General features: G+C 43.7%; 1 protein-coding gene across 6 annotated transcripts in view; it reads right to left on the reverse strand.

The window, feature by feature from the left end:
- CELSR1 (cadherin EGF LAG seven-pass G-type receptor 1) overlaps nt 1–13,234 on the reverse strand; it is a 177,137-nt gene that overhangs the window by 51,883 nt on the left and 112,020 nt on the right. For all 6 annotated transcript variants that reach the window (XM_075024902.1, XM_075024903.1, XM_075024905.1 and 3 more), the window contains exons 6-7: nt 2,509–2,666; nt 1,200–1,363 (exon numbers count right to left, since the gene is read on the reverse strand). In XM_075024902.1, the coding sequence (XP_074881003.1) occupies nt 1,200–1,363; nt 2,509–2,666 (322 nt within the window). The remainder of the gene's footprint in view (nt 1–1,199; nt 1,364–2,508; nt 2,667–13,234) is intronic.

Raw genomic sequence — 13,234 nt, forward strand, 5'->3', positions numbered from 1 at the left:
GGGACTAAGAGAAAATTTTGGGGAAATATCACTGCATGCTCGCCCTGTTTTTATACTCTTCCCCTGGCATCCACTGCTGGAGAAAGGCAGATCAACTGGTGCTGTGACTCAGCACCACTCTTTGCAACTTACTGTCTGTCATCTAACCGGGACACTAACCAGGGAAAGCCAATGTGCAGTGTTATACAGTGGAATAACACTACTATACAGCATTGTTTTAAACTATACAGAAACATGTTTCCAAATGACGAAAAAAAATATCCATCCTAAAAACACTTCATGGCCTCCTGATGTATATTTCCATAAGATAAAACCTTGTGTTTAACTAATATTACAGACATAACTGTTAAAAAAGTGCTCCAAGACAAAAAAGCAATTTGAAGCATATGCTACGACTCCTTTCTTAATCCATGACCAATGCAACATACCTAAGAACTGCAATTTAGCTCTTACACATACCTTCAGCAGTGTGGAAGGAAGGGACTTGCCATTCTTGTGTGCAAGAGCCAGTTTGATGATGATAGAGAACATTTTGTACACCAGAACTAATCCTGATGAGGGATTCAAGGGCTGGAAACCAAATCAGAACCTCCAACAGGCTGCTTCATGAAGCAGGTTTCAGATTTGGAGGATTGCAGAATTTGATTTACAGCACAAACATAATTTATGAAGAAGTCATTAAAAACGTTGTCTTTTTCATTAACTAATCCCACTGGCTTTCAGAGCAAAGTGACATTTAAAAGGTAGTTAAAAAAAAAAGGAGGAAAGGTTCATTTAGGAATAAATTCCTGGGTGAAACTCACAGCAATGCAGAAGGTCTAAACAAGCCCGGTCCTTTCCTGTGTGCCGCTTAATCCTGTAAGTGTGCACTGTGCCACGGGCTATTGTGCATGTCCCTGGCACAGGCGCGGGCTGCACCTTGCTCAAACAAACGAGGTCTGGGTGCAGCCGTGCCGGTGATGCAGTGGCGGCACAATGCCCAGCAGCACCTCGAGCCCCTGCCACGTGGCCTGGGGCAAACGCTTCACGTTCAGTGGTGCTAACAGGGGGACGGGGGCTGTTTCAGACTCCTCTGTCCCCCACCCCTTCCTGGGTTCCTCCCAGTGCTGGCCCCTTCGACCTCCTAAGCCCTGTTACACACACACAGCTATAGCAGAGAGCTTTCTTGTGTTGACTTTTGAGGCGGTAGTCGCTCATACCTGGCAGAGTGCCGTTGTTGGCGATGAAACTCGCCATGTCGATCGGCTTGCTGTCGATAGAGAGGTTCCTCATGCAGCCGATAAACTGCCTGTTGTGCACTGGGAAATCTTCAGGCAAGTTTGGGACACCGCCAAGGAGCAGAGGGCCAGTTAGGTCCAAAGATCTGAAGAAACAAAGAAAAGCTCATCATTTCTTGCATATAGTTTGTTTTGGTTTGTTCTTTATCTTACTGCTTCCATAAGCACATTTGAGCTGTTTAGTCTACCCATGTTGCCATGCACTTCCCTCTGCTACATCAGCACTTCCAGAGCTTGCAATCAAAGGACCTTCCAGAAACACCATAACTTTTAACTTAGGAGCTGTCATATGCATACAGAATCCAATGACCTATCCTTAACAGTCGCCAATATGAAGAAGAAAATTAAAATTATGGAAAAATGTGCAGCTGCAGGGCACTTCTTTCTGACTCCAGTTGCCCAGGGGCTGGCTTATGGTCCTCAGCACAAGGGTTGAGATACTGTAGATTTTGATATAATGACTTAATTATTATACAGTGCCAACCCTTTTTAAATCCTCTGAAGATCTTAGTCTTAATAACATTTAGTTGATGCAGGTTTCACTGAATGACTCCACACTGTGTGAAAAGTATATCATCTCATCAGTTTGAATTAGCCCTAATTTTTATGGTGCCCCCTTCCCTTGGGATTTTAGAGCAGCACGTGTATCTCAATGGTCTTTCTGCTATCGCTTGTTACTTTATATTCCCGCTATGTTGCTTCCTGTCCATCTCTTCTTTAAACTCAATAGTAGTAATCTTTTTTGGTCTTCCCTCACAGGAAAGTTTTTTCATACTTAATGATTTTCAGTGGCCTTTTCTGTATCTCCTTTATTTCTACCTCCTTTAAGATAGGACTTTTAACTTAAATGATGGAAGTAATAAGCTCTTCAGTCATTCCCTTAATTAATAAAGTCTAGCATTTTATTTGCCCCTCTCTCTACATTTTCATACTGGGTAGATGCTTCTTGGGGGCTATCCACACTGACCTCCAGGTCTTTTTTTTTTTTTTGCATTTTTCAAGTAATTTGGGCACACATCTGTATTTACACAAAACCGTGCATTCCACCCAGTGTACTGACACTTGCAGTAGCCTCCAACAAATTCCACCTACCAAATTAAACCTTGTTACTTTTTCTTGTTAAATCATATCTGCTTTTCCAGCTTAATTTGCTTAGTGGTTAATCACATATTGCTGACTCTCCCCTGGAAGAAAAGAATGATTGGAAAATGCAAATGTAGGGAATCCTTACTTCTTTGAGCCGGTCTGAGTCCCCTGGGCAGCACAGGTGTAGTTTCCAATGAGGATCCCAAAGCGCACAGCCACTGCTGTGTCACAGTCGTCTACAGTCACCACGGCCACCTTCTCTCCAGAAGGCCCGTGGGGAATTCCTAATCGCCCTATGTTGGGCTTCAAGAAATAAATGACACATGTCATACAGTGCTACGCACACATGGGATTTAAATGCTGGTTCAGCCAGCTCAACAACATACTTTTTCCTACCCCCCAAAAGTGGCTAAAATAAAATATGTAAACAAAATAGCAGAAGTTAAGTTGACCTACAACATCTAGGCAAGAAAAAAACCCAATGGATGACTTCAAAGAGAGTCCACACATGACCAGTGTGATATACAGCATGGTCAGAAGTGGCTTTGGTCTTTTCCACTGCTGAACCACTTTGGCCCAAATCACTTCAAAGAGGTGTTTTCTTACTTCTGCACATCAAACTCTACTAAATTCTGCTCATTTCACAACTCTTCACCTCAAGTGAATGAAGTCACTTGAATTTTAACATTGCTTCTGCCCAAAGACAGAAAACCATAAAATGATGTAACACCACAAGTGAGGCTAAAGGCTTAAATCAAATTTTCTCTGATGGGGGTACTCTGTCAGGGCCACCAGAAACTGAGTGCAGGTTCATAGAATCATAGAATGATAGAATGGTTTGGGTTGGAAGGGACCTTAAAGATCACCTAGTTCCAACCCCCCTGCCCTGGGCAGGGACACCTTCCACTAGACCAGGTTGCTCAAAAGCCCCATCCAACCTGGCCTTGATATATATATATACAGCCTATAAAGGCTGTAGTGAAAGGTTGTCTGATGACTGAGAGGGAGCTTAGATGCTTGTTCCAGCTACAAGATCGAGGGCACACAAAACCGCTGCCCATTGCTGAGCTGGCTGAGAAGCCCCTGGTTTCTAGTCACACGAGAAGAGAGATTAATGACCTGTGGAGTTGGACAATCAAAAATAATGGATGGATCTGAGCTTGCTCATGCAGCTGCTTTGGTCCAGGCATGCAGACTGACACCATGGGTGGTGCACGGAACGTGGGAATAAAGTGTGTTTTAGAGTGGCAATAAATGCTCCAGTTTTCCCTCATCTCTGGCTTGACCCAGGCAGTAGGAAACTCCTGCCCACGCAGTCACAATGTGCCCTGCTGAACGTGGGCCACAAAACTACAATTATCACACTCAGATTCACACCTCCACTGTTAATGGCTCACTCAGCTAATTACCCCACTGGCAGTTGTCGTTCTCCCCACTTCAACACCTACCAACAACTGGGGAAAATCAGTGATCCCGACAGACAGGAAAGCCTATGGGACCACCAGGAATCCAACCCCAACCACCAAACTTCTGCGCCTCCACCGCAAACACATCCTTCACCTCCACTAATTTCATAACTGATGAGATGTACCCCAGTGTGACTGACACCAGATATCTGCTATGCAGAAACTCAAGAGACAGGTTCCTCCAGTGGAGAAGTGCATCATGACTATTAAAAAAGAGTGCACATATAAACAGCAGCATAACAGCCTCAGTGAAGAACTAGTAAATCCTGTAAGAAAACTGTTTTCCATGTTTAGTGTTCAGAGAGCTACGGAGTCCGAATCTACCACTGGTGCAGGATCTGAGGACTTCATGGGTACAAGAGAAGCAATGAGCTGAACTCCCCTGGCTTTGCTGCCGTTCCTCTATGGGCAAAGGGACGCACCAGATCTGACCAGACATGCAGCACAACTGAAAGCCAAGAGACGTTTTTGTGATGTGTTGATGAAAAATAGTTGTAACCATATAAAAATGGAAGATGGCTGTGCACCACACTGTAGTTTGCTGTATGCTCGCTTTAAAACATATTGCTCAACTGCGTACTGAAATCCCTTATTTGCACAGCAAACAAGGAAGCAGTAAGGGGATGAATGCCTGTACACACATAAATTTGTTAAAACACCTAAAGCTACTTTCATCATCTGTAAAGAGATACAGATTTATTTCTAAGGGTAATTATCCCAATGTATTATAAACATTTTAAAAATATGTTTCCTGGTGTCAATTCCAGTTGGAAAGTATTTTCCATTTCCTCTAACAAGAACTAATGTGATCACATAGTTGGGTAGTTATACAGTATAAGGTTTTGACCTCTCTTGAGTGATAGTAAGGCAGATTTTATTTTTTCCGATACTCCCTGGACTTTGCCACTGCCTAGCTTGGAAAGACAGGAAGCATACATATTTGCAGTGCTGAAAATGTTATTGTATGCAATGATGGCAATGTTAGTGAACAGCTTTTCAAAGTAAGTGAAAAAATACATAGGAAATTAACCAACCAACAGGCAGACCTTCCCTTCCAAAATTAAAATGTTTACATTCTGGGTGCTACTTCTACTCATTTAGAGGAATGATTCGATTAACATTTATGTTCTTGTGCTTCACTGAAATAACCTATTGTTTCTTACATGGGAGCCTTGACAAAGGCAGGGTATTTATTCTCACAGCAGGGGGGATCTGCCTAATGTTAATCAAGACTGCAACCTGATGAGACTCAGCAGTTTGCAGCTGCTCCTTCACAGTCAACTAGCTGCAGTGGTAAATTGTTTTTTTTCTACTTTTATTTAACAGAGAAACTACAAAGTGGTTCTCTAGATGTTGACTGTTCATTGCAGTGCAGATCTCTGGCATCTCTTCAGCTCTGATGACCATACAGAACCATAAGCTGATGAATAACAAATGGAAAATTCCGGTGAATGAAGAGATCTGTTGGCAGTTCAAACTATACTTAGTTCAAACACGTAGTGATTTTCTGACCATGTTAAAAGGCTCACTTGACAGGACAGGCTTTTCCCCAAATGGAAGAATATGTTGCTGGGAAAGGAAAGAGATATTTTCTGACATGGACTCTTTTTTCTGTTATATGTGGCAAGTACCACACTACTCATCTTAGCACCTAGCACAGGGAATACTTTATAACCGAAATAATGTGAAATAAATAAAAGACTGGAACAGAGGGAGCTTAAGTTAGGAGTTCCTTCAGAATTGAATCATGAAACTGATTATATTCATTTAATATTTTGGTTAATACTAAATATAGTTTGCTGGTGATGCAAAGTATATTTGGAGCATCATACATTAAAAAAAGAATCACTTTGAATAGCTGAGTGCAAGAAAGAGAATTAATAACACAATATGAAACTTGGGATCTAATGTCAAGAATTCCTATTGCAGGCTCAGACATCATCCCCTATGAATGATGAAAAATAAGAAAAAAACCCCTATTAATTGACTACAAAACAATTATGAACCATGGTGTAATTAAAAGGTAAAAAAGACAATACAACAGTGGGTCATTGCAAATTTGGGTATGAGGGAAGTTTTATGACACTGAACAGGATAGAATATTGTGGGCAATTTTGGTTTCATTTATTAGAAATAATTTCCAACTAGAGTAGATGCACAGAACCGCAGCCAGGGCAAGGCAAAGCTTGCCTTACCTAACAGACAAAATGGACTTGGCATGTTTAGCCTAGCAAAGTAAAGGCTGGGGAAGGGTTTTGGAAATCAGAAGACGCTATCATTGCCATGGACACAGTACAGGAACAAATGGGTATGAGATGCCCACGAGTAATGTAGGCTGGAAATCTCCAGGTGGTGCTCAGCCATAGAAGGGGTCATCTTTGGGAAAGTAGCAGGGGCAAAAATTAGAAAAAAGAACTTAATTTCTTTGTGATTATAAAAGCTGGCGTTAGCAGAGGACTGGCCTACATTTGAAAGAAAATAAATAACAGTAAGTAGCACCTGGAAAATACACAAGAAAGCGAATTGCCAACACTAAATGATAGCACACACATTTACATTTCAGGCATGATCTTTGCCTCTGTGGAATCCTACTGGAGCAAGACTGATCCCTAACAGTAGGAACAGCTAACACTAACCAGCATTAATTCACACTATTATTTTCTGGAAAGATGTTCAAGGAGTTAAAAGCCAGACTTTCATCTGGGTACTTAACAGTCCTTTCTGCCTGTCAGACTCATCTCCTGAAACACCATGCTACCCGAAAGGCAAGTTTCATTAGCTGTGCCAATTCTGCACTCGTGAGTAAATGTGCAATGTGGTGTACAGGAATTTACCAGCATGACCCCCATTAATGGTAATGCAAGTCATGTAACTGAGTTCCGGCTCATGGGGCTGAAAATGTACCTTGTGCTGCCTAACCCCAAAGGCTGCCTTTTTACTTAGTGCTTGTCCAGAAAGAGGTTGGGATTCAAACTTCAAAGACCACATGCTGTAAAAAGTGAGTGCAGGAAGAGGTACCAAACAGTGCCAGAGAGAGAGCTTGGTCTCCCTTAAACAAGCTATGAAAGACATGGATTCATCTTGAACTCAAAAAGAAAGGGAAAAAAAGCAGTCCTGAGTGTTGCAGTGTATTATCACCATCACACAGTGATTCTTCAAACTTTCTGTGCATGCCATATTAAAGTACATTGTGTTCCTTGTACTGACTCTTATGTTTTCTCGGTATAATTGCATACAGAGTCACTTGGAGAAGAGAAAGAAGCAGCCCTGACTCAGGATCCACACGTGAGAGAAGCCACCTACCTTTCTATCTGTAAAACCAGACAAACCACATTTATGTTCCCCAAATAATGGCAATTAGTACCTAAAATTGTACCCAATGTCATGAAACTTAACTTTGCCTCACTGAGCTTTCATGAAGAAGATGAGTGGTTCTGATCTATGGGTGGACAATCTCAAATCTCGTGTCTAACCCATGACATTCTCCCTTGCCCAGAGTCACAGGCAGACTGCAATTGCAGGAATGACAGTTGACTAGGATGTCTTCTGAAAACTGCAGCTCCCTTTCTGACTACAGCAGAGTTAACAGCGAGACTCATCTACTGTCCTTAGTGGTGACGGAGAAGTGACCTTCTCAAGCTGCAGAGGTGCATGTAACTGCCTTTGGCCGCCTGCAGTGACTTTCTCAGGTTGCAGTGAGAGAATGCCACTGTGAAGGTATTTTACTAGCGATGCCAAATCTGATTTTTGTGAAACCCAAGTATGGAGCTGTTTGGACTTCTCCCCACAACTTCAACAGAAAGAAACACATGTAGATTCTGCCAGGCGCATGTAAAACCCTCAGAAGCTTAATCTGTGAACTTGTGTTTTATAAATGGAGACCAGATAGAGGAGAGAAAGTCATCAAAACACATCTGGTTTTTAGTTCCCAAAACTACTGCACAAATTACTCCTATTCCACTTAAAACATCAGACATGGATATTCTCATGTATCTCAGTTTCATTTGGATCCTCTATTATTTTAAAGTAAATATTTAAACTGTGAGAGCCCACACAGTTACTTATTAAAGACACAGATGGTCTAACGATGCACAGTGAACAGAAAAGACACAGATTAACGGACAATGGAAGCCTTGTCTTAAATACTTAACCGTTATATTTTTACATTATGAACACTACTGTTTTCAGAAGTCACAATGCAAAATCGTTGAAGAGGTTTAAGCAAATAGTCCAATCTTTGGTAGACTTATATCGAATTAAACCAGACTAGATACTGCACATGTAATAATACTACAAAGCGCAAATGTTTTTTTAGTCAATCAGCAGCAGTGGTGACACTCAGACTCCTGGATCTCACCCTTTTATTAGTTAATCTGCAAGATAATAGGGCTTTTCCAAAGGTGCCACAAACATCTCTTCCACCAGAAACACCTTTTTCCGACTTCCATTCTTAGATAAAAAACTGCCAGTTGACTTTTTGCACAGATGGAAAGAGGGAGAGTGGTTTTGGTCAGCCACGGGAGAGTGTTCCAACACCACAGATATTCCCTGAACTCAAACTGAAAGCTGTGCTCTCCAGCCTGAACCTCGGCCATGAGGACTTCCGCCTGCTTTAGCCACCCCGTTGAGTCTTTTGACGGAGCTGAGGAGACAATTCAGCAGCAGACTGTAAGTATGGCCAAGATTTTGAGAACACAAACTGGGAACCCTTGCAGCGGAGACACAACCCACTTCGTTATGCTTGGCATGAGGAGACCTGTTTTCTTGGGGGACAGATATAACGTTGCATATTGTAAATACAGCATTTGCTCAGCTCACTGTACACATTAAAAAATATATTTTAGAAGGTTGGTCTTTTAGCAAAATGCTTTGTGTGGCATAGCTTAACATGCAGAGCTTGGTTTGTTTGTCTTTTTAATAAGTGCAAATGTGTAAAAAGAAAAGCTATCCTGAAGTCAGTGCCAGCCTTTCAGTGCTTCCAAGAGTTTGCTTACCAGACAATAAGTTACCCTTCTGTTTTTGTTAATCAGTAGCTAATGATTTATTGACTGTTTGGAGTGGTTAAAGGTTAAAAAGAATCTGTTTCCTAGTTATTTTTAAAACAAAAAAGCACTCCTCTGCATTGTTAATGTGCTGGTTCGGACCCCACCACCCCCAAAAATGCTGGATGGAAACCGCCTCACATTCATACCCTTTGGGGCTCTTTGCTTTCTAATGCTTCCAGCTACAGCAATAATGGGAAAAAATAGAGCAACCGGCATCGGGTCCCGCTGGAGGCTGCTGCTGGGGCTCTGGCCGCCGCCGGGGTCCCCCCTCACCAGTTCCCTGGTGCTCATTAGGCAGCCTGCCAGCCGCCCCGGCTCCTTCGTTAACCCGCCGGCCTCTGCTCTGCTATCTGACGCGGGGAAGGGAGAAATCCCCTCTGATTCCCAGGCGATGCTGTGCTGCTTCAGTGGTCAAAAAGCTCATTAAGAGCCCACGGCGGCGGCGATCTCCCTGGGCAAGCGGCCGGAGCCTGGCCCCCCGCAAGGAAAATAAATAAATAAACAGGAAAAAACAAACGGGGAAAGCACTGTGCTTGCAGTCCCAGGGGGAGAGACTAGGAAATGCCGGAGAAGCTTAGCACCGTGGCATGGATTTGCAGAACAGCAAAGTTCTGATCAATCGGGGAACTCCAAATTAGGCCAGATTAGAGAAACCTTAATGTTAATCTCTGCTTTTTAAAGTTTCCCCCTACAGCTTTCCAGTGCACCTTTAAGATAAGGTGGTGTGAAGAACTGAGAATCTTTTACACATCCTGATTAGTCACCAGGGAAAGGCAGGACAAATCATTTCACATAACCCCCTTACTCCTTTGATGTATGTATCCCCTTTATTCCCTGAATATTTTAATGGCATTTCTTTATACAAACTTGGCTCGAGTCTGTAGAGAAACATGAGAGACTGTGACAGTGAAAAGGAAAACCAAAACCCTTCCCATCAGTGAGTCAAAAATGCAAATCCTGAAAAGCCACCAGACCAGTTCCTTTTCCTAGACAAACTCCCTGAAAAAACAATCATCAGGATCCAGCCTGGGCCACAAAGTCAAGCGAGTTTTACTAGCCTGATTTATTATCTCCTTCATGGCCACAACCAGAGGCTAAACTTTGATATTCAAAGCAGGAGACTTTCGGCACAGCTATGAGACCTGGCACGTGTGAACAGCGCTGCCCAAATTGCTGCTGCTGAAACACTGGTAGGGCAGAGACGGGGAACAGCCCTCCTGTCCTACCATGCAGCAATGGCATGGTGAGGCTGTGAAAAGCCATGGTTACACATACACAGCATCCAGACATGCTCCTTCCCTCCACAGAGCGTGACCGGTATCTCAATAAGTATCATCCAGATCCTGCAAAGGGTATATTCTTGGATTTGACTAATTTTGGCAAAGGCTGCTGTAGTGCTGATGGGAAGAATGAGTTTTCCCTGCTTGCAAATGGAAATTTTATCCTCAAATTTGTATTCCCAGATGCTTCTCAGCTCTTTGATGCTGAATCAGTCTCACAGCAAGAAGGACCTGTTTTGGCTGCCGAGAGACCATGCCCACTCATCGAGACAACATCCAGCTTTCCGCATGGGAGACACCACTCATCATGGTGGTCTGCTGCTGCAGGTCCCCTTGCCCAACCTCTGCAGCCCTCTCCTCCCCTCTGATCTGCCCCTGTGGCTGGTGCACCTTCTCCCTGCCCTCTGAACCCTTTTTCTGCCTATTTTGCTGCCTCTCTGCCTTCTACCAACCCTTCCACCAACCAGGATGCTTTTCCAGCATTCTTGGAGAATTGGAAGAGGAGAGCACGTGATGGATGCTGGAAGAGCATCCTTGTTCTCCTTCACATGCTCTCCACTCTCAATTGAGCAAACACTTCTCCCTTTGCCATTTGTCCCTATCTATCTGCCAAAGTACCACTCTGAAATATTTTTGGCTTTATATAAATCTTTTATGTTTTACAACTTAATTTTGCATCCAGGATGCAAATGTTATTGCCGTCAGAGTCCAAGAAATACCTACAAATAGTACAACAACATGGCACTTATTCACAGCAACTAACTCCTCCTTGGACTCATCCCTGGTGACACCTTGCCAAGCAAACTGCTGCTCAGTGTGGGTGATGGGGATGCAACTGGGTCTATAAAATCCAGGAATCCCACACTGCTCTGTGGGCTACCCCCTCCATGGCTGGATCTTTCCGAGGGTCTCCTGGTTCACACAGACCCCTGCGTGGCCAGGTAATTGCAAAGTGCTGCTTCCCCTCACGACACAGACAGATGCAAAATACCTGAAAAGTTACTGCAAGTCAGTGAGCTACTGTAGATTTACTGTGTGATTAAACAGAGATAACAGTGCACTTCAAAGAACTCGCACCGAATTCCTGAGGTGCCATTTCAATGACTCCGCTGGCTTTGCAGAAGCCCTGCCAGGCTGTGCTGCACAGCACAGCCTTCAAACACCGTCCTCAGGGCCTTATGGTGAGCCCATGGCCATTCAGACTCTGCCAGCTCTCCTGGAGGTCCCTTGCATCTCCTTAGCCCTCAGGAGGAGCTGAAAATCACCATTTAGGGAGGTGCCATTAAACCTCCGAGGAGTTTCCTGGCGTGGAGGTGTTAGGTGGCTTGAGTGAACCTGGGCTTAAGGAGCATCGTTGGGTGCCACGTTCTCCAGGGCGATCTGAGAGCCCCACACCATGAGGAAAGCCATGCAGCTGAGGCCCAGCTCAGGTGTGGGGTGGACGCAGACCTATAAGTGGCAGTGCTGTAACTGGGCACACAAGTCAAGCCTTTTAAAACCTGGGAGGGGCGAGAGGAGTAAGTGCTGAGCAGCCTTGCTGAGGACGGGGCTTCCAGAAGAGCAGGGGCTCGGGCTGGTTTTGACATGATGTGGTCTCTACTGTCACTCAGAGCAAAACCCCCAGGGACGGTTTCTGAGAAGTTACTGTTTGCATTTGCATATAAAATCACCTCTGCAATGAGTGTTTTCAAGTGGTGCTTGCAAACTCTGGGAGAACAACACTTCCAAAAGCAGGTGGGGGAGAGAAAGAGCCAGGCACTGGGTATGTGCTTGCCCTCCTCTTCCCCTGCCACCGAGAGATTTCTCAGAGCTGTCACAGAGAGCTGAGCAACTCAGGGCTGGGGAGGACACACTTTGCATCTCAATGACCTCCAAATGACTTTCACTGCTTTACACTTTCATTTCCCGAGACAGAGATTTAGAGGCGAGTTATTTGTTATTTCATGTCAAGACAACGGAATGTCACTCTGCCGCCAAATCCTGATTTCCTTTCCCAGATATCAATCACTTCACACTTACCCTCTACCAGAAAAAAACCCCACCAAAATCAACAAAAACAATTACTACTAATTGAAATCCGCATGAGTAAATATAGGTGGAATTGCAGGGAGGGGCTTTTAAAGTTCAGGCTCACATGTGCCTGCTCTGCAAGGGCAGATCAGCTGCACCCCATTACACCCACAAATACCTGCAAGGGCTTCACAACCACATATGAGCAGGACCAAGAAAAAGTAAGTATTAGCCAGACAGCCCTTCAGTGCTTTTCAGGAGACGTTAAGAACATAAATGGTTGCCACAGGCCGGACCAAAGTCCCACTGAGCAAGTGGTAGATGCCATGGAAGAGTGTAAGAACAGGGCAAGCGTGCAGCAACACTTCTGTCCTCCTGGCTTTTGGCTTCTCACCTGTAATACTGCAGGCTGGAGCTTGAGATGGGTTTTCACAGGATCCTGCCACATTTGATAGATGGAAGGGACTCACGTTATCATCCAATCAGCCTTTTGCCTTATACAACCACAGAACATCACCAGTGAGTCCTGCCTCAGTAACATGGCTTGCACCCGAGCTAAATTTTTCCTTTAGGAAGGAAAATACTGACTTGATTTAAAGATTTCAAAGGACAGTGATACCATCTGAACTGTGGGCAGATTATCATGCAGATTATATACCTTCACTATTAACAATATTGTATATTACTTCTCATCAGAATCTGTCAAGCTTCAGTTTCTATAGATCAAATCTATGGTCTTATCTAGACTAGGACTTTCACTGATGATCCTCTGCATTTGGGTGGAAGAGGATGAATTTGGCCTCAGCGAGGACGGGAGTCTCTGAATCTTCAGCCAGAATGCCAGGAAATGACTCATAAACTGAACTATTTTTGCAGAGATTACCTTTTCTTGTGGCATTTTAAAAATTGAGTTCTGAGCATGTAGGAAATGACGTGTTTTACATTCAGACACGAGGAACATATTTTATGTGTTTGACTAGAACAACATTTTGAACTTTAAATCTAAAACCCTGGCATGCATTCAGCAATGGAAAATCTAATTTCTTTCCCTTCCTTTAGCTGCTTGTAAT

This window comes from Buteo buteo, chromosome 4, assembly GCF_964188355.1.
Source record: "Buteo buteo chromosome 4, bButBut1.hap1.1, whole genome shotgun sequence".
Classification (NCBI taxonomy): Eukaryota; Metazoa; Chordata; class Aves; order Accipitriformes; family Accipitridae; genus Buteo; species Buteo buteo.